The sequence below is a fragment of the Tenrec ecaudatus genome, chromosome 13, assembly GCF_050624435.1.
Source record: "Tenrec ecaudatus isolate mTenEca1 chromosome 13, mTenEca1.hap1, whole genome shotgun sequence".
NCBI lineage: Eukaryota > Metazoa > Chordata > Mammalia > Afrosoricida > Tenrecidae > Tenrec > Tenrec ecaudatus.
Window position 1 is genome coordinate 28909225 of NC_134542.1, and position 21802 is coordinate 28931026.

Below are 21802 nucleotides of genomic sequence, written 5' to 3' on the forward strand. Positions count from 1 at the left end.
TTTCTTATTATACAATTGCTCTTTGATATAAAGCTCTCTCTTACACATATATGAGTGTCTATGAATTTGTTTCACTAGTCTACTCAGACTAACACACATGGAATAATAGTTCCGTCAAACCGAATATCAAGGCATGGAATAACAGTCTGAAATAACCCAGCTTTCGGACATGTATAGACTAGTTTTGTGGATTAGAAAAACTTGCCTGTGCATCCGGGGTGGGAAGTACCGCACCGACTCTGGCCTTCCCTATGCCCATTGGAGTAGATACCAAAACCAAAGCCATCCTAGTCCTCAACAGGAAGGGATCCCTAGGTAGTGAAAATAGTTAATAAACTCAGCTGCTTCCCAACATGTTAGAGACTGAAATATACCCAGAGACCCTCTTTTGAGGAGCCTGGCAATGGACTTCGTAAAACATCAGTTATTAAAAACCCTGGGAGTACAGCTATACTCTGACACATGAGAGGTTGTCATGCGCCCAAACCAACTCAACACCAGCCGGTGCGGATGCGGGCGCCTCAATTACCTTTCAGTGGGAGGGACGTGAAACACACACAACGCAGTATTTGTCGAATGCCAGATACCAAAAGAAGCCTCCCTTCTCTCCAGTCCAGTCTCACTCCTAGTGACGTTATAGGACAGAGTGGGTTTGTGAGATCAATATGCTCATGTACTACTAGGGAAGGTTTTCAAAGTGTTACGAATTATTTTATATAAATTGGAGAGCTACAGATCATTGTTTCTTCTTTGATCGGAGAGTAAAAAAAATCAATTAAAAGTAGTAGATTTGGGGAGTTGCTTTGCATATGATCCGCCTGCTCGCATATGGACAGCTCCAAAGCTGCAAGTAAATCCACATTCATTGTGCTGCCGGACTTGTACTAACTACTCCATTGTCCGAGAAATGGGGACGTTCAGAGAATTTATACTACCATGCCTACCAGCCTCCAGTTAGCTTGTCGGTTATCATCCTGTGAACATAGGGGCCTCAGGAGATTTCAGGTAGTTCTGAGCACAGACTTCTGGTACAGAGAAGCTTGCCCTTGTAATATTTTCCTTGACTGCTGTTTGGATTAAAGGTGATCTCTTAACTTTGGTCCACTACTTAATGTCATGTTCCTGAATTTTCCAGTTGTCTGAAAAGTGTATGTACTTTCAAGTTCACATGTGACCCTGTGTATTGTTGGAATAAATGGCAGAGAATGGCTGGTCTCACCTGTCTTTCCTATTGCCACAAGGTAGGGATCAGACATGACTTCTCCCTCCAGCCCTCTTTACTCTATTCTGACACCAACCATTTCTTCCTCTGCACTTTACTTCTACACGGGTTTGCATCATTTGCGGCAATGCCTGCACAGAACCCACAGATAATATTCACGATTAAAGGGGTTTATTAGGGAAGTTAATAAGAAGCCACAGTCATTGGTCCACAGCAACCCCTCCTCAACCAGCAGCCACATCTCTCTCTGGTCCTTAGCCTCTCAGTCACATGGTCCTTTGGTGTTGGCCTCCATAGGTCAAAAAACCAACCCTCGTGTCACTCTGTCCCACAGTTCCATAGTCTTGGGCCAGATGAGGTCAAGTCTCACAACTGGAGCAATAGGAAGCATCACCACAAAAGGAGAAGAGATTGTGGTTGTCAAGGATTGCATCTTTCTTGGATCCACAACCAATGCTCACAGAAGCAGCACTCAAGAGACCAGATGGTGAATTGCATTGGGCAAATCTGCTGCCCAAGGCCTCTTTAAAATCTGGAAAAGCTGAGACGCTCCTCTGAGGACCAAGGTGCCCAATACCCAAGCCATGGTCTTTTTAATGGCCTCCTATTCATGTGAATGTTTGACATGACATAGGGACCACCAAAGAAGAATTGATGCAGATGAATCGGGGTGCTGGAGAAGAAAGTGTTACAGTCTGTCAAAAGAATAAACAAATATGTCTTAAAATAGATACGGCCAGAATGCTCCTTCGAGGCAAGGATAAAGACACGTTGTCTGGTGTGTTTTAGACATGCTCTCCGGTGATACCAGCCCCTGGGGAAGGGCATCATGATTGGGCAAGTAGAAGGGCCGCCAAAAAGAGGAAGGTCTTCCATACGATGGATTGGCACGGGGTGTCTGCAACACTGAGCTCAAATATAAGGGCAATTGTCAAATAAATAAATAAATGCAGATGATGGCGAGGGCAGCACAGGACCGGGCAGCTTCCTGTGACAGTCCAGAAGATCATGAGGAGCCAGAACCAGCTTGATGGCATCTAACACAACAAGTGTTCACTTGCTTCCCAGTCTGTTGAATTGGTGGCTTGAATGTGTGGGGATGCTAAAGATATGCCAACAGTATTTCAAATAGCAGGAAGGTCACCCAAGGGGATCAGGTTTCGAGGGGAACTTCTAGACTAAAAGTAGACTACAAAGAAGGACTAGGTGATCCCCTTCGGAGGTATTAGCCATGGAACATGGTCAGATGTGGTGCTGGAAGCTAAATACCTAGGTTGGAAGGCACTCAGATATGACTGGAGACTAGCTCCCTCCTCAGAGTAGAGTAGATAGAGCAACCTAAAGCACGACAGAGCAAAACACTGCCCTGTCCCTGCGCCATCTTCACCATTGCTCCTATGCTTGAGCCCATTACTGCAGCCACTGCATCAATCCATCTCCTTGACAGTCTTCCTCTCCTTCGCTGCCCCTCTACTTTACCTAGCATGATATCCTTCTCCAGGGGCTGGTCTCTCCTGACAATGTGTCCAAAGTATGTGTATGTTTACTATCCCTCCCTCTAAGGAGCACTCTGGCCATTTTTCTGCCCAGACAGACCCATTTGTCCTTTTAGCAATCCACAATATTTTTAATATTCTTCTCCAATTTAAATACACCAATTCTTCTTCAGTCTTCTTTATTCAATGTACATCTTTCACATGCATATTAGGCCATTGGAAATACCAGGACTGGACCAGGCTCCCCTTAGTCTTCAAAGTAACATTTTTGCTTTTCAATATGCTAAAGAAGTCGTGAGCAGCAGATTTGTCTAATACAATACATCATTTCATACCCTGACTGCTGCTTCCATGAACACTGATTGTGGAACCAAGCAAGACAAAATCCTTGACAACTTCAACATTTTGCCATTTGCCATGTTACCTAATGGTCCAGTGGTGAGGATTTTGGTCTCTTTTACATTGAGTTGTCATCCACACTAAAGACTGCACTCCTTAATCTTCAACAAGTGCCTTAAGTTCTCACTTTCAGCAAACAAGTTTGTGTCATCTGCATATTACAGGTTAATAAGCTTTCCTGTAAACTTGATGCACATTTTTTTCCTCGCATAGCTCAGCTTCTCTGATGATTTGCTCAGCACACAGATAGAACAAGTAATGTGAGAAGATACAACCCTGTCCCACACCTTTCCGGATTTTAATCTATGTAGGCTGTCCTTGTTCCAGTCACATAAGTTCCTCTTGATCCATGTTCAAGTTCCACATGAGCACAATCAAGTGTGCTGGAATTCCCATTTTTCTCAAGTCTTATCCATAATGAGCTATGGTTCACACAGTCGAGTGCCTTGACATAGTCAACAAAACACAAGTAAACATCCTCCTGATATTCTTTACTTTGAACCAAGACTCATTTGACATCAGCAATGCTATCCCTTGTTCTGTGGCTTCTGAATCTCCGGAAGTGCTGCAACTATTGGCGGATGATCTCCAGCAACATTGTAGTTATTGCAGTGATGTTGTTCTATAGTATGAACATTCTGTTGGGCCACTAACAGATAACATACCCCACTTAAATTTATATTTAGTATATCCCACCTAAATTTAGAGCACATATCAAAATCAGATTTGATGCATTGTACATGACAGAAAATGTAATGAGCTGTGGGATGACATCAAGAACATCAAACATAAATAAATTAGCCACTCACAAAAGGAGTGAGGGGTAACCCCACCACCACCACCCAAAAATGGAAAAAGCTTTGCTGGGAGCTTTCATAGTGTGCATCTGAGTTCAGTGCACCCATTGCCATGGTCTGGAAAGGTTCTCTCTGGTCACAGTGAATTTTTTCGTAAATGCAGTTTCATTTGAACCTCATATTTTGTGATGGCTGATTTAAGAGAACAGCATGGGGCTGTGAAATGTTGTTTCCTGCTCAGGAAAAATGCCACCGAAACAGTTGAGATGTTGAACACAGCTTACAAGGACAGTGTTATGGGGAAACCTCAAGTGTATGAGTGGTTTTCTCATTTCAAAACAGGTGAAATATCTATTACAAACCTCATTCTGAATATCCATCAACTTCCTGAATGGAGGGAAAATGTGGGCTTGTAGTGTATTTGGAGTGCATTCCACCAGGGCAGACTGTGAATCAAGCTTTCTATTTAGAGGTTCTGAAAAGATTACTTAACGGTGTGCAACCAAAAAGGCCGGATCTTTGACAGACGTCGGGGACTGACTTTGCCACCACGACAATGCATCTGCTCATGCAGCCATCTCAGTGCTCCAATTTTTAGCAAAAAACAACATGCCTAGGTCCAGCCTGCCTTAGCCAAAAGCTCATGCCGGAAGATGGTGTCAGTGTCAGCGGCGAAGTTGACGCTGCTTGTAAAGTCCCTGGGCTGAATAAAAGGAAAAATACAGTGCCCAGGGTGAGGGCCAAATTCCACTTTATAGTTGACCTGACAGTCAAGAGAAGGAGAAATATCTTCATGTGCCTCGCTGGTTTGGCCACATTCAGCATCACTCAGGGATCAAGCAGCATCTGACTAGTGTTGTCTTCATCAAGAACAGACTGTATACCAGTTCCCATTAGAAGCTTCCCAGGCCATCGGGTATCAGGCATCACTAGAACAAAAGCACATATCATTGTGAACGAGGGCGAGCGCAGACTGGGGACCCAACTCCCATTTGTAGGAAACTGGATATCCCCTTACAGAAGGGTGGCAGGGAGGAGACAAGCAAGTCAGGGTGCAGTGTAACAACCATGAAACATACAACTTTCCTCTAGTTCCTAAATACTTCCTTCTCCCCTCCCCACCCCTCCACTATCATGATCCCAATTCTACCTTACAAATCTGGCTAGACTAGAGGATGTACACTGGTACAGATAGGAACTGGAAACATGGAATCCAGGGCAGATGATCCCTTCAGGACCAGTGGTGAAAGTGGCAACCCCGGGAGGGTGAGTTGGAAAAGGGGAACCGATTACAAGGATCTACATATAATCTCCTCCCTGGAATATGGATAAATTATCAAGGGTTCATGAGGGAGGGGGGAACTAGGAGGGAGGGGGTAAAAATGAGGATGCCAGGGGCTTAAGTGGAGAGCAAATGTTTTGAGAATGATGAGGGCAATGAATGTACAAATGTGCTTTACACAATTGATGTATATATGGATTGTGATAAGGGTTGTAGGAGCCCCTAATAAAATGAGTGGGGGGGGAGAAAAAGGGGAAAGAAGAAGAAGAAGAAGAAGAAGAAGAAGAAGAAGAAGAAGAAGAAGAAGAAGAAGAAGAAGAAGAAGAAGAAGAAGAAGAAGAAGTTGTTGTTGTTTCCCAGGCCATACAGAAGAGTTATTAAAACATTTTGAGTGAAAAATCCATTCTGGACCACAGGACTAACATAAATTGATATTCATTACTTGTTGACAAGAGCAAATTTTAAAGTGTACACTTATGTTAGAGTGTTTTATTTGTTCTTTGGTTGAAATTTTGCAATTTTTATGTAAAAACTGTTGTTAAAATCAAGTCATAAATTATCTTGTCTTATAGGTGTAATTTTAATAAAAGTTGCAAATCAGTGGCTTAATCCATAAGGAAAAATAGCGTTTTCCATGGATAACATATTAGGCTATTTGTTGACCTCTGTTTTGTATTTTGAAATTCATTTTCCCCCAATGGACATTTAGCTAGTTTGTTTATTATCATCTACAGTAAATTATGCCAAGGAAAAGGAAGAAAGATGGACTTGTCTTAAAATATTTATGGAAGCTAGTACAAGTGGTTTGAAAAAAAACATTCCTCTCTTGCCCCACACACCCTACTCACCTGACCTTGCTCCATGTGACTCTTTGTTTCCATGTAGAGCGCCATGAAAGGACAGCAATTTGATGACATAGAAGAGGAAAAGAAAAAGGAAAAAAAACAAGGGAGGTGCTGTCACCCATCCAAGCAGATGAGTTTGAAAAATGTTTCTAAGAATGGAATCGCAGATATGACAAATGTATTAAGTGTAATGGGGAGTACTTTGAAGGTGATAAGGTTGTTTTGTTAAAAAAAAATTTTTAATACACAGCTTTGGGGAAAAAAAGCAGGGTTTTTTGGGTACCCCCTCATATATACGGTCTTTCTCCTGTTCTGTTGTTAATGGGAGAGATGGGGCTTTCTACTCCTGTAAAGAATAACCGTCTCAGAAACCCGCGGGCCAGCCGCACTCTGCCCTAGTGTCGCTGTGTGTTCTAGGAATCAACGAGGTGCCACTGAATTTGGGTTTGGAGCGTTGTTAGGTCTGTCCAACCGGTTCTGGCTTGATGGCACCTAAAATCAACGTCGGTTGGGAGAGCGATTCAAGATCTTAAACAGGATGAGAACGTAGGCAAACATCGACGAACGCTTAGCGGAGAAGATCGCCGTCGGTTTTGGGGTTCTTTGGCGGGGCACATTCGGGGGAGGGCTTCTGGCCGCCCCTCCGGCCGGCCGCCGAGCGCAGGCGCCTGCGCAGGCCACCGCCAGGGGACGTGGGTGGGGCTGGCCGGCCGCCGGAGGACGCTCGTTGGCTGACCGCGCAGGGGGCTGTCCAGAGTGTCGCGCCTACCTTCCCTGTCACCCCCTAGCCGCCGCGGCCAGAGTCAAAGCCATGGCCGTGCGCCTGCTCCGCGGGTCCCTGCGCCTTTGGGGCGGCCGTGGTGCGTTGTGCCCGCCCCGGGCCGCGAGGTGAGTGCGGAGGGGCGGGGGAGCGGACAGGCCTCGGTTCCGGGAACCGGCCCCCAACTGGGAGAAAGCAGGAAGCGACTTTGCGCCCAAAGTTCACCGGGGCCCGGGCTCTGCAGTGGAAGGTTTCCCGGGCGCGGGGAAGGCGGGTTAGCTTGGGCATGCGGCCCATCGAGCCGGGCTTCGGCTGTGCCCTTCAGCCAACTTCGAGGAGCGTCTGCGCCCTGGTCAGTGGTGCCTGCTGATTAGGCCCTGTGGAGCCAGGTCCTAGGCGCCGCGGGGGAGATCTGGACCACGGCACGGGAGAAGCAGTGCACGACACGTTTCTGAATAGGAAACGAAGTGGCTGTGTAAACGTGCACTTAAAACACGGCGCGATGTTTGGAAAGAAGTGTCCAAGATAAATAACTGGCATTCGAAATCTACCGGTGATGGCACTGCCGGACAAAAGAATTACCCCTGGACTTATTAACAATTCTTTGAATTACTGAAATGCAGAAGGTACTAGTGGTTCAGTGGTTTCCCTGTCTTGTCACCGTCGGTAGGGACAAGACCGGGGAACTGGCTAGTCTCAACATTGTGGTGAAATAAGATATTATGTGACCAGACAAACAAAACGCCTTCTCTTCTTGGGGAGGTTTGGGAGGGCTTCGTGGAAGAGGTGGCTTTCCTTCTGGACACGCATAACTTTCTAGGATCTTCCCTGAGGCTTCAGAAGACAGTAGTCCTCAAAATCTTTGGGTGGCAGGACCCCCGCTCACTCTTAAAATGAAAACAAAAACAGAACAAGAAACACATGCACACAAAATATAATCCATTGTGCACTGTTCTCAGAATTTTCAAGGGCTGATATTTTAGAAGTAAGTTGCCTGGCTTCTCTTCTGGGTGATTTCAAACCGCCAGTCTTTCGGTCAGCTGCTTAGCATTTGCCCATGTGTACAGAAGAGGGGCGTCCTTAAAACTAGAGGACGCCAAAGATCCTTTAATTATACGGGTCCTACATATGACTGAAACGAAACAAAAACCCCACCCAGTTGGTGCTGACTTAAGGCGACCTCTCCTGTTAAAGAGCACAACTGCCCCAGAGGGGGGCATTTTTCCTTTTTCTTGTTCTGGGAAGGAGCCCGGGAGGCACCACAGTTCAACACAAGGAATCGTCACCTGCTTCCATCATGATTACAGCCTAGAAAGCCCACTGAGGCAGGGCTAGTGGAGCCGTTCCAGTTGTCCAGCGGGGTCACCGTGAGTCAAAATCAACTCCATGGCACACCGCCACTGTCGTTAAGGAGGGAGCTAGTTGGGTGGGCAAATATTTGAGCTCCCCTGATCGCAGAAAGCTTAGTGATTCCAACCCACCTTGAGGTGCCTTGAAAGATTGCCTGGCAATCTGCTTCTGAAAGTCCGTCTGGAATGGCCAAGGAAGCGCAGTTCTACTCTGCCCGCTGTGGTTGCGCAGCGAGAAGAGCCCAACCGGCTCCATCACCAGTCAGTACTGGCGACTCCGTGTGTCTGAGGAGGACTGTGCTCAGTAGGCTTTTTGACGTCTGATCGATCTTGTCAGATGTAGCTATCCAGGCCTTTCTTCGAAGGCGCTCCTGGGAGAACACAGAACTCCCACCTTTTCTGCTCACAGGGGAGTGTGTAAATCTCCCTGCGCTAACCACTAACGTCTCTGCCCTTAATTAATGCCAGGATTTCTTAATAAAGCTAAAGTCCATTCCTTTGTGTGGCTTGGGGATTTCTGATCTGGGGTATTTATCTTAGACCCTGCTTCCTTCTCCTTTTGAAACACTTTCCAAAACTCACCGTCATTGAGTTGATTCCAACTCAACGTGACAGTTCCAAGTGGAAGTTCACACATAGCAAATGTGTTCAATCAGCTGGCCAGTTTATTCTGGTCAGGTAGCTTGGAACTTCAGGGAGAAATGGAAGCTTAAAAAAGAGAGAGAGAGAGAAAGGCTCCCAGGCAGTTTGGTTTTCTTTCCTCGCTACGTTCTCTCTCCAATCCCTTTAACTGACCTGAAAGTTTATTCTGCCTGGCACTTCTTTGGCTTTCTGTGTCTTTGGTGTACTATCCCAATCATTTCCACTTTCTAGTGTCTACACATGGAAGAGACTAAAGAAAAATTCAAAATTTGAAAAACTCTGTGCACAAATATGTGCACTATAGCTTTATTTGTACTACTCATAAATTAGACTCAATCATTTAAATATATAGGGATAAATTGAATTTTAGTCTATATGATGTAACATTACATAACTCCTGCATGTTCTGATCCCTTGTTCCTCTGACTTCCTCTATCTGCTCACGCAATCTTCTCCCTCAATTTGCTCCAGCCACACTTGGTCTCTTTATTATTTCTAGAAGATACCAGGCACTTCTTGCCTTGCAGTTTTTGCTCTAGTGATTCTCTTATCTTTTACGACAGGGATCTGCTTGTGAGAATCTGCTGGCTTTCTCTGTGTCCTTCAAGCATTTGTTCAAATTGCTCCTTTCTGTTTAGCCTGCCTAATTCAACCTACCTACCCTAATTCACTACTTCATATGCAACCTCTCTCCATGTCAGATACTTACACCTGATCCCAACTCTATTCTTCTTTCTCCACGGTATTTATCAAATTTTAACAGGTACCATTTGCTTGTTTACTGTTATTGTTGTATGATTCAGTCTCACTGTCATGTAAGCAGAATGACAGGGATTTCTATTTTGCTCACTAATGTTTCCCAAGTTACTAGAACACTGCCAGACACATAGTAGGCACTCAGAAAATACTTGTTGACTAAATGAATGAATAATCCATTAAAAATTTCATTTAGATGACAAGGTGGTAACCATAAAAATACTTATGAAGACAAAAAAGAAGACCAAGTATAAAAATTATGTTAAACATTCACAGCTAAATTTTTTTAAGTAATTTTATTAGGGGCTCGTACAACCCTTATCACAATTCATACATAATCAATTGTGTAAAGCACATTTGTACATTCATGGCCCTCATCATTCTCAAAACATCGCTCTCCACTTAAGCCCCTGGCATCAGCTCCTCATTTTTACCCCCTCCCTCCTAGCTCATCCCTCCCTCATGAGCTCTTGATAATTTATAAATTATTATTTTGTCATATTTTACACTTTCTGATGTCTCCATTCACCCACTTTTCTGTGGTCCATCCCCGAGGGAGGAGGTTATATGTAGATCCTTGTAATTGGTTCCCCCATTGACCCCACCTTCCCTCCATTCCCAATATAGCCACTCACACCACTGATCTTGAAGGGATCATCTGTCCTGGATTCCCTATGTTTCCAGTTCCTATCTGTACCAGTGTACATCCTCTGATCTAGCCAGATTTGTAAGGTAGAATTGGGATCATGATAATGGGGCGAGGAGCGGGGGAGGAAGCATTTAGGAACTAGAGGAAAGTTGTATGTTTCATCATCGTTACACTGCACCCTGACTGGCTCATCTCCTCCCCCAGACCCTTCCGTAAGGGGATGTCCAATTGCCTACAGATGGGCTTTGGGTCTCTACTCCGCACTACCCGCCTTATTCACAATGATATGATTATTTTTTTGTTCTGATGATGTCTGATACCCGATCCCTTAGATACTTCGTAATCGCACAGGCTGGTGTGCTTCTTCCATGTGGGCTTTGTTGCTTCTGAGCTAGATGCCCACTTGTTTATCTTCAAGCCTTTAAGACCCCAGATGCTATATCTTTTGATAGCCGGGCACCATCAGCTTTCTTCACCACATTTGCTTATGCACCCACTTTGTCTTCAGTGATTGTGTTGGGAAGGTGAGCATCATGAAATGCCAGTTTAATAGAACAAAGTATTCCTGCATTGAGGGAGTACTTGAGTGGAGGCCCAATGTCCATCTGCACAGCTAAAATTTAATCCTTTAAAAACAAAGCATCTCAGATTAAATTAAAAAATAAAACACAACTGTAAATTGCATGTAAAAGATAAATGTAGGATGGGGAAGGAAAGGGGAGAAAGAGGAGCTGATACCAAGGGCTCCAGTAGAAAGAAATGTTTTGGAAATGATGACAACATATGTACAAATGTACTTGATACAATATTGATACATGGATTGTTATAAGAGTTGTAAGAGCCCTCAGTAAAATGATTCGTTACAATAAAAAAGATAAATGTAGTAGTTCTATGTGCTGTGAGTATATCCATGAATTTAGTAAAGCATACAGGGGGTGATGTTATGAAAACATCTTAGTCATAATCACACACCGTGAGGGAATGGGTCACTGGACCTGGGGAATCTGTCATAGTCTTGGGAGACACCACAGTCAGGTGGCCTAACATAGTTCACAAAGACGGTGGTGGTAATTGGGGCTCTAAGAGCTAGTGAGTGGCTATCTAAGGTACAACTGTGGATGTCTCTCCATCTGGAGCAAAGGAGAGTGAAGAAAATCAAAGATGTAAGGAAACAATTAGTCCGAAGGGTTAAGGATAATGGGAAACTCAGCCTCCCCAACACTGAGAGCAGAACTCGATGGTACCTAGCTACCACTACTGATAGCTTGCTCTGAAAAGATCACAATTGGAGGTCCTGGATAGAATGGTAGGAAAATGTAGAATACACTCAAACTCATACAAAAGACCAGGCTTATTAGCTTAGGGAACAGTGGAACCCTCAAGGTTAAGGTCTTTAGACACCCTTCAAGCTGGAAGTGAACTCAATCCAGTTGCTCAATTTTCAGCCAAATAATAGCCCTATGAGTTCACGACAATGCCAAGGATGTCCATATTCTTTAGAATAACCAACTGGGTGTTTGGGTTCCTACCTTCTAAGTTTTATTCCTGGACTAATTGGGAATTTTGCCAATATGGCAGGTTGTAATATCACCATACAAAAATCAATAGGATTTCTGTATATCAAGGAAGAAAACACTGAAAAGGAAATTTAAAAATAAACAAATATAATTTATAATAACCATCCAAAAAATTAAATACTTGAGAATTAAGCATGACCAGAAAAACAAAAGACTTGTAGAAAGAAAGTTACAATGCACTACTAGTAGAAAACTGAAAGAGACCTACACAAATGGTAGAATATTCCATGTTCATAGGTAGGAAGACTTAATATTATGAAGATACAAATATTGTCTAAAGTAATTTACAAATCTAACCTAATTCTGATCCAAATCCCAGCACTATTCTTCAAAGAAAAACAAATCACCCACTTCATATGGGAAGGAAAGAAACCCAGGATAAGCAAAATAATACTTAAAAGTATATAGAGCATTTCTGACTCTCTGATTTTAAAACCTATTACACAGTCACATTAGTCAAAGTAGGTTGGTGCTAGTGCAACAGTCAATGTGTTATAGACTAAAATATCAGATTAGACAACCCAGAAATAAATTCAAGCACCTACAGAAACCCAGTTTTTTATAAAGGAGTAAAACACATAATATGGGAAAGAGGTACTCTTTTCAACAAATGGTGCTAGAAAAATGGAATCTCCAGCTACAAAAGAATACAACAGGACTCATAGCTCACACCATATACAAAAATAAACACAAGATGATTTAAGCATGTAAATATAAACCCTAGAATGGTAAAGATTATCAATGAAAAACTAGGAACAAATGTAAAGGCCCTAAGCCAAGGCATAATAAACACACTACCAAGCATAATGAAAATCATCTACACTGTGGAAGACAAAATAGAGGACAGAGACACCCTAGAAATACAACATGTATGTTCATCGAAAGAGTTCAAGGGGAAACCACAGATTGATGGAACACAATGGCAGTGATATTGGGGCTAGTCTCAAAAATGTATTGAAAACTGTACCATCTCAAGAAAAATATAAGTGATCCTATTTTAAAATGGACAGAAAGCATGAGAAGACAGTTCACCAAAATTGACTCTAGACCGTCAACACGCATACGAAAAAATGCTTGTGAGCATTACTTACAAGAGAAATGCAAATTAAAACAACAATTAAATATCCTCCCTGGGTTTGCACTGATAGCAATATATATATATATATATATATATATATATATATATATATATATATATATATATATATATATATATATATATATATATATAAAAAGAGCATGCTGGAGAAGTGGAGAGATTTGAATCCTTATAGACCATTGGTGGGATTGTAAAATTGCATAACCACGATGTAAAAGAGTTTGTCACTTCCTTAAACAAATAGAAATAGAATATGACCCACAATCTCTCTGCTCCGTTTATGCCCCCAAAGAAATAAAGAATAAAACATGAGGAGATCTATGCACACCCAATGTTTATCATAGTAGTACCCACAATAGCAAAAAGATAAAATCACCCAAAATGCCTGTCTGTCGAGGAATGGATAAAGAAACTCTGGTGCATATCCACACACAATGGAATATTATACATTTCTAAGACACAATGAAGAAACTATCAAATACCTCACGACACAGATGAATTTGGAAGGCATTATGCTGAGCAAAGTTAATGGCTATTTTGATTTAATAAAGATAAATACTATATAAAAAAGATAAATACTATATCAGACCAGTCTAATAAAAATAAAGAAAGAGTATTCACACCCAAAGAAGCAGACTTTGAAGCTTATAGTGAAGCTGAGGAGAGAGGGAGGAAGATGGGAATAAAAATGAAAGAAACATAATAAATAGATAAGAGATATTCAGAGACATATAGATACACATGCACAGACACAAACAAAAAAACATTACATGAATATATGCTTTCTGGAATACTGTAGTGTGTAACAGGACCCAGTCGGAAGAGAGAAACTTAAAGCAGAATTTATTGCAGAATAGAAAAACATCCTTTGGCAATGTTTGAATCTATTTTAAAAGTGGAGTGAACTTGAAAATCTCGAAGTGGTACAGTTTTTGAGAATTATTTTCAGGGGTTTATTCAGTTTGAGGATTCCATTGAATGATTGCAACCACAGCAGTTTCATTTGAAGCTTGGTGTGTTATGTTTGGTCAACTCCTAAAGCTCTTGAACAATTCGACACTGACCCTTAAAGATTCATGGGTATTTTATTTGTACTAAAAGTGGCTTTCAGTAACATGGCAATAGCATCAACACAACTTAGTTTTATACACTCACCATTTGAAATTGTGTGATTCTGGGTAGAATAATTTTACGAGGTCTGAATTATTTTAACAGAACGCGTGCATGGCATGACAATTTACCAGTTCATACGATATTGTACATCTGGATTTTGTTTAATTTCATTCCTATTGCACGTGTCAACCCTGTGTTTTACCTCAGCATGGACATTTGGTTAGTTCTGGGCACTGTCTGGATGGACTTAGAAACGGAGACTGAGTTCAAGGAGAGTAAACTGCTGCTTCATCTCTTCTAGATCCAACAAGTGTGAATGTGGACCAAGGCTCCTCAAACCTCCACCCTCCCTATCTCAATATGCTTCTAATGACTCTGGTGGAAAGCCAGGGGGAGGGGGAGATGAGTAAGGTTTTTTTTGTTTTTGTTTTACACGTTCAATAAAATTAACCTGCCATTGTACAATGACACTACTTTGGGTATGAAAAGTAACAATTCACTTAAATTTTTTTAAAATTTTTTTAAAGATGTTCTCATTCTGGAGTGGAAGAGCGTCTGGAAACTTCTTCTGCTAAAAAATTAACAGATATCGGAACTAGACGGATCTTTTCTACCGAACATGATATTTTCCGGGAAAGTGTAAGAAAATTTTTTCAGGAAGAAGTGATTCCTCATCACACAGAGTGAGTGGCACAGTTTCCTTTATTGTCGTCTGTACCAGGAATGTGCAATAAGTATTGTTTTCTAACATGCTGCGTGTAGCTGTGTAAGAAAAAAGATGTCTGCGCGTGATTGACACTTTTACTTCTCTTGGCCAAAATTCTCTAGAACCCAAGGGTCATTAAGTTATTTCAGGGCTCTGTGAATGGATTTTAAAATATACAATTCAAAAGAGAGATCATTCAGAAACTTTCCAGCTTAATCTAAGAATAGTATATGAGATTTCAAAAAGTATGTAGAAGTGGAAGTTACTAGAAATTTCAAGAAGGTGAGGCCCCTGGCCTCTGGATGCTTACCGTCGTGTGGCATGTAAAGAGAGAGGGGATTCACAACGGGTGATACTGAGAAGGAAGTGTAGATTTTTTTCATAAGTGTGCCCATTGCCACACTGTAGAAAAAGGTGGACAAAAATTTCTATCAAAAATTTAAAAGTTTGATCAGAGTCATTTAACCATTGCCAATCTTTAACTTAAGGCTGTCCAACCAAAATATTCCATCAGTCATTCATGATCTGATTTCTAGTGTATCAATTTAAATATGGTACATATAAAAAGACAGTCACAAAAAATTCCTATTTTATAATAAATAAGACAGTGACCAACTATTCCTGATTAGTAGCTTTCTTGAGGTGAGCTATCAAGTCTGCCCTTTCTCCCTTCTTAATGCCAGCAAAAATCGTGCTTGTGCTGGGGATGTACTTCTTGGGAGTCTCCAAATACTCCATCAACATGTACTCTCCCCAGGTGATACCTTTGCTCTTGTTGGCATCCATGTAAGTGAATCCAGGGCTTCCACCCAAACATCTAGGCTGCTTTGGCCCAGTCTTGTTTGTCTGCCTTTGCTGTATGCGGATGATTAGACCAGCTACCCCGCATCAAGCTGCATCTGAACTGAGGCGTGCAGATGAAAAGAAAAGAAAGAGACATGTACAAAGTATGGGATTGGGAGGACAACAGTCTGATGGACTGAAGTCCCGAGTATATTCAAAGCTTGGTTTTTATACTATTCATACAAGGGCATGGTTACAAAGCAAGCATTAAAGCGCTTATTTTTAAAAACATTCTGAACCTCTTATCTATGTAAGCATTACTTAACTAGGCACACTGTCTAAACCCTTGAATAATAAGAATACTATATTCTAAGATAAGCACAATGACATGCAGGGTTCAAAAGAATCTCAAAGAGGTGATAAATAACTGAGTTATCTCGCAATGCTTTTGGCTACAGGGTAAACAGAGGCACCGGTGACTAATTAGTCACCCACCACTAAACACCTTGACCAGCCGACCACCTCCTACAGCTATAGCACTCATATCTTCAGTGATCTCTTCATGAGGGTGAACATCAAGCAGACCATTAGGCTATAAATCTTTACAGGAGTAGAAAGCCTCCTATTTCTCCAGTGGAACAGCTTGTGGGTTTGAACTGCTGATGAACTATGCCGTGTTTTTTAATTATTTTTAAATAGCTTGAAGTTAAATTTCTATTAATACTTTCTAAGGAAAGCCACAGACCAGGACTTTTCAAGGCAGGTTGAGCAAATTCCCTTGACTGTATGACAAAGCTAAGCTTGCACCCCCAAAACTCCGGCTGAGTGAAATGACAACGATGAATATCAGTGGGTGTAATTTACAAGTGCAAAAAGTAATCCAAAGAGAGGGGAAAGGTGAAGTGGAAAATATCAAGAAATAAGGAAGATAGAAGCTGGAGGAGACACCCCCCCTGCCCCAACAATGGCCCTTAGTCACACTTCAGGTTTGGAACTGAGCTCACCCCCTTATTAAAATAACTAACCATTTGCTTTAAAAAAAAAGGGGGGGGGGCAGCTTTACCCAAGGACAAAGTTCAGAGGGTTAGGAAAGAAGAGGAATGGAAACCAGAAACTCAGGGAGGGCGTGGGATACGTGAGCATCCATTGAAGGAGTTGCTACGAATCATGCACACATGAATGTAAGGCTGATGATCTGCTTGCAAACCTTTACCCAGTTCACAAGGAAGATTCAAACACAAGGGTGAAGCGCATCATTACAATGATTGCCTTAAATTAAAGAAGCCTTTTCCTATAGATCATTAAGAAATTCAAAGTTACGAATTTTTAAGTAATAGATGGAAATGTATCCGACATTTAAATATGTTTTCTCGCAGGTGGGAGAAAGCTGGAGAAGTGAGCAGGGAAGTTTGGGAAAAGGCCGGAAAGCAAGGACTGCTCGGGGTCAATACTGCAGAGCACCACGGCGGCATCGGCGGGGACCTGTTTTCGGCAGCTGTTGTCTGGGAAGAGCAGTGAGTATCGAGCCTTCGTAGCTGTGTCTTCTGTAAGCACATTGCTCACCTGTCTGAGGAGATAAAAATCCTTTCTGCTCTTGGAAGATTGAAAATAGTTTAGATTGTGAAAGATTATGCGACTCCTCTACTTTCACACTTTTTACAGTGGGAAAGCAAGAGAATCTACATTTAAGTTGTTAAACAGGTATTGTTGAAAATTAAAAGGATAGCTATATTTAGATTAGCATAAGCAATTGTTTCCCCCCTTTAAAAAGGTGATTGAAAGAAAACAGCTGAATGGAAATGTCCTCATCAAACAGGATAAAAGTTAAAAATTAGCAAAATCAAGCTTTAATTGATAAGTTAGTTCAAGCTATCAGAATAGAAAAATTTTTTAATCATAAAGGTTGTCTATGCTATCATTCTAATGAAAATTAATGACTAAATACCAGTTTGAGTACAAAATTAGTGAAGATTCTAAAGTTGCAGTGAAAGTGACTGACTCATACACTCTGGGTTTCATTAAAATTAAATGATAAATGCTTTGGAGATTAAAAATGAGACTATATAGAAAATTAAAATGTTTACGCTCTTTGATTGATGACCTTACTTTGGGAAATTCTTAAGAAACTAATATAATTTCATAAGAAAAAATAGAGCTAAATAAATAAATAAATTTTAAAATATTAAAAGAAAAATAGAGCTTATGCGTAGAAATCATCATCATATTAGATTATAATTCCCCAACTTTGGAATCAATATACATGTTAGCTGTAGGAGAATGAATAAGTAAATCATAGTATATAAAGAATTTGGAATAAAAAAAAAGAATTTGGAATGTATTCCAGCTATTTAAGATTACATCAATATATCCATAGAATAAATTGTGTATGTGATAGAATTGAATGTAAAATGAAAAGAGGAATATACAAAATGTTGTATCCTATGATTGCAAGTATATTAGAATTTATCTTTATGACAAAGATAATTTGCCAAATGAAAATAGTAGTGGTGCTGGAGTAATACAATTATAGGTAATTTTTAATATATAAAGTACTGTGTCTTTTAATTCATCAAATATGTGGTACAATTCTTTTATTGTGCTATAACAATAAATTAAAGCAGCTCAAGGGAAAAAAAGAGTGAACTTTTAAGAAGTTCATAGTTTCACAGGGAGATAGACTATCACACACGAAAGAGTGTTCTTTAATTATGACTGTTTTAAAATAGCAAATCAGAGAAACTAAAATTAGATGAAACTAACTATTTCATGTCCTTTTCTTCTTCTTCAAGAGCATATTCGAATTGTACGGGCCCAGGCTTTAGTCTTCACTCAGATATAGTCATGCCCTACATTGTGAACTACGGCTCAGAAGAACAGATTAAGCGCTTCATCCCCCAGATGACTGCAGGCAAATGTATTGGAGCAATAGCAATGACTGAACCTGGGGCTGGAAGGTAAGCAGCTAGTGCTGCAAGGGTAACACATCAGACGGACTTTGAGGGGGACAAGGGACCATCTAGATGAGAGGCTGCACGAGGGGAGCAAAGCAGCAGCTGATAAAGAAGAGTCATAGAGTACCAAGGGAGCATGGGGAGAGATAAAGAAAAGGCACGTGGGAGACCAAGCAAGGGGAGAAGGGAATGGTTAATTCTGTCTCACTCTCCATATTCCTGCTGTGAATTAAATGGGAATCAGACATCTTATTTTGTACCATTCCAAATTTGTATAATTGATATGATGCTGTAAAATTTTCCATTAGCAGTTCAATGCTTAAGCCATCTTGCTAACGGGCTTCTCTTAGTAACATTTTATCAATACTTTCATGCCATTTTGGCAGTCACAATAGTGTTGTCACAGTTAACTGCCATCGAATGAAACATTTTGAATCCTGCACCATCCTCACAATTGCAAATCACAATAATACCATTCAGAATATAGAAATCTTACCATATTCCCACCTAATGTCCACAATATGTTCTGTGAAATGGGGAGTTATGAGAGCACTGTATTATATATAGACAGTCCCCATAAAATCCACAGTGAAACCCTCATAAAGTGGATTAAAACTTTATGGGAGCCTGTGTGCGACAAAACCCAAAAGGATACAGGAGGCTGGCTTTGCTAGTGAGCCAGGCAGGCGTGACTCAGCAGCTTAATTGGGACTTTGACCTCATCTCCAGAACTTGGGTGGTGGACAGGAGCCAGAGAGGAGGCCATGAGGGCAGGCGTGCCAGCCCCAGGAGGGCAGCTGGTGGTGGTGAGCTAGCCACTGCAGCCCTCTTGGTGCAGATACAGAGATGTCACTTTGAAGTCTGTGCTGCAGCTGACGGAAGCCATGATATGTTCAATCATTCATGAGCCTGTGGAAGCTTGACAATGAATAAGGATGACCAAAGAAGACTTCATGCCTTTGGATTTTATTATCAGCAAAGGTTAGTGAATCTACTATGGACTGCTGGCAAAACACACAAATCTGTGTTGAAGACGTACATCCAGAATGCTCTTCTGCAGCTTTTTCTCCCACACTTTGAACATGTTATCAGGAGGGGCCAGTCCCTGAAAGAGGAAATCTTGCTGGGGAAAGGATAAGAGGAAAAATAGGCAGACTCTCACAGAATGGATCGACACAGGGGCTACAGCACTGGGCTCAAACTTTGCAACAATGGAGAGGGAGGTGCAGGGTGGGATAGTGCTTTGTTCTGTTGTACCTGGGTCTCTATGAGTCAGAATGGACTTCGTAGCACCTCATAAGAGCAGGGCCCATGAGGAGGATGTGTTTTCTGCTCCCGTTACATGGAGTCTTCGGTATGGGTCGGTTAGATCTAGTTGGGTCATGATGTTATTCCAGTCTTCTACGTCATTGTTCATCTTCTTTCCAGCCATTCACGTGATTAAAAGTGGAGTGATTGAAGTTTTCAAGTACTAATGCTGAACTCTAGCTCTCTCTTCAAAGCTGTAAATATTTGCTCTGTATACAAGGTGGTACCCCAAACTCCCCGGGATTCCTCCCCACCCCACCCCCCACCAAAGCTATGTACTTAATTTTTTTACAAAACAAACTTGTCACCTTCAAAGTACTCTCCATTGAACTTTTTTTTTTAAATCACTTTATGGGGGGCTCGTACAACTCGTCACAATCCATACATCCATCCATTGTATAAAGCACTTTGTACATTTGTTTCCCTCATCATTCTCAAAACATTTGCTTTCTACTTGAGCCCTTGGTATCAGTTCCTCATTTTTCCCCTCTCTTCCAGCTCCCCCCACCCCCATGAACCCTTGAAAATTTATAAATTATTATGATTTTGTCAAATCTTACAACATCCTATGTCTCCCTTCACCCACTTCCCTGGCCGACCCCAGGGAGGAGGTTATATGTAGATCCTTGTAATCGGTTCTCCCTTTCTCCCCCACCTTCTCTTCCCCTTCCCCCTCCCAGTATCGCCGCTCTCACGACTGGTCCTGAGGGGTTCATCTGCCCTGGATTTCCTGTGTTTCCACTTTCTATATGTACCAGTGTACATCCTCCGATCCAGCCGGATTTTTTCCTGTGATAGTCCATTTATTATAATACTAAATATTTAAAACTATGGGCCCCAAATTAATCACATGGAAAATTTTCTTACTATTTTTAGAGCTTTTGAAATCAGAAGACTGATATTTCACTACTTTTTATTCTTTATCAGTCCTTAAGATCCTTAGTTTGCTTGGGTTTTGGGTCACTAGAAAAATATATCAAAGCAATCTCAAACTTTCCTAAAGTAAAATTAGTCGTATATTTTTAGAACATGAACTCTTATTTCACTCTTATTTTAAAAGGTTTGTTGACATAGCCATAGATACATGGTTTAGAAGAAATATAATTTAACTTATGGACAGAGGTTATTATTTGGTGATGAGTTTAAATCTTTTTCTTATTCCTTAAAATTTCCAATTTTGTCATTATCATGTTATTTTTAAAAATCATTTTATTGGGGCTCTTACAACTTTTATCACAAGCCATACATACATACATCGTGTCAAGAACATTTGTACATTTGTTGCCATCATCAGTCTCAAAATATTTGCTCTTCACTTAAGCTCCTGGCATCAGCTCCTCATTTTCCCTTCCCTCCCCACTTCCCCCTCCCTCATGAACCCTTGATAATTTATAAATTATTATTTTGTCATCTCTTGCACTTTCCGATGTCTCCCTTCACCCACTCTTCTGTTGTCTATCCCCAAGGAAGGAGGTTATATGTAGATCCTTGTAATCAGTTCCCCTTTCCACTCCACACTCCCTCCACCCCCCTGTATTGCCACTCTCACCAGTGGTCCTGAAGGGATCATCCACCCTGGATTCCCTGTGTTTCCAGTTCCTTTCTGTACCAGTGTACATCCTCTGGTCTAGCCAGATTTGTGAGGTAGAATTGGGATCATGATACGGTGGGGTGCGGGGGGAAGACAGGGGAAGAAGCATTTAGGAACTAGAGGAAAGTTGTATGTTTCATCACTGCTACACTGCACCCTGACTGGCTTGTCTCCTCCCTCGTGGCCCTTCTGCAAGGGAATGTTCAATTGCCCACAGATGGGCGCTGGGTCCCCACTCTGCACTCCCCTTCATTCATAATGCTATGAATTTTTTTTTTATCATTGATGCCTGATACCTGATCCATTCAACTCCTCGTGATCTTACAGGCTGGTGTGCTTCTTCCATGTGGGCTTTGTTTTTTTCTTGGCTAGATGGCTGCTTGTTTATCTTCAAGCCTATAGGACCCCAGACTCTATATCTTTTGATAACTGGGCACCATGAGCTTTCTTCACCACATTTGCTTCTGCACCCACTTT

At 41.5% G+C, this 21802-nt stretch overlaps 1 protein-coding gene across 1 annotated transcript in view; it reads left to right on the forward strand.

The window, feature by feature from the left end:
• The first annotated feature begins 6765 nt into the window (after positions 1-6765).
• The window catches only part of ACADL (acyl-CoA dehydrogenase long chain), a 47452-nt gene continuing 32415 nt past the window's right edge, over positions 6766-21802 (forward strand). The window contains exons 1-4 of the mRNA XM_075529013.1: positions 6766-6929; positions 14514-14669; positions 16852-16989; positions 18265-18429. Of these exons, the coding sequence (XP_075385128.1) occupies positions 6853-6929; positions 14514-14669; positions 16852-16989; positions 18265-18429 (536 nt within the window). The 5' untranslated portion in view covers positions 6766-6852. The remainder of the gene's footprint in view (positions 6930-14513; positions 14670-16851; positions 16990-18264; positions 18430-21802) is intronic.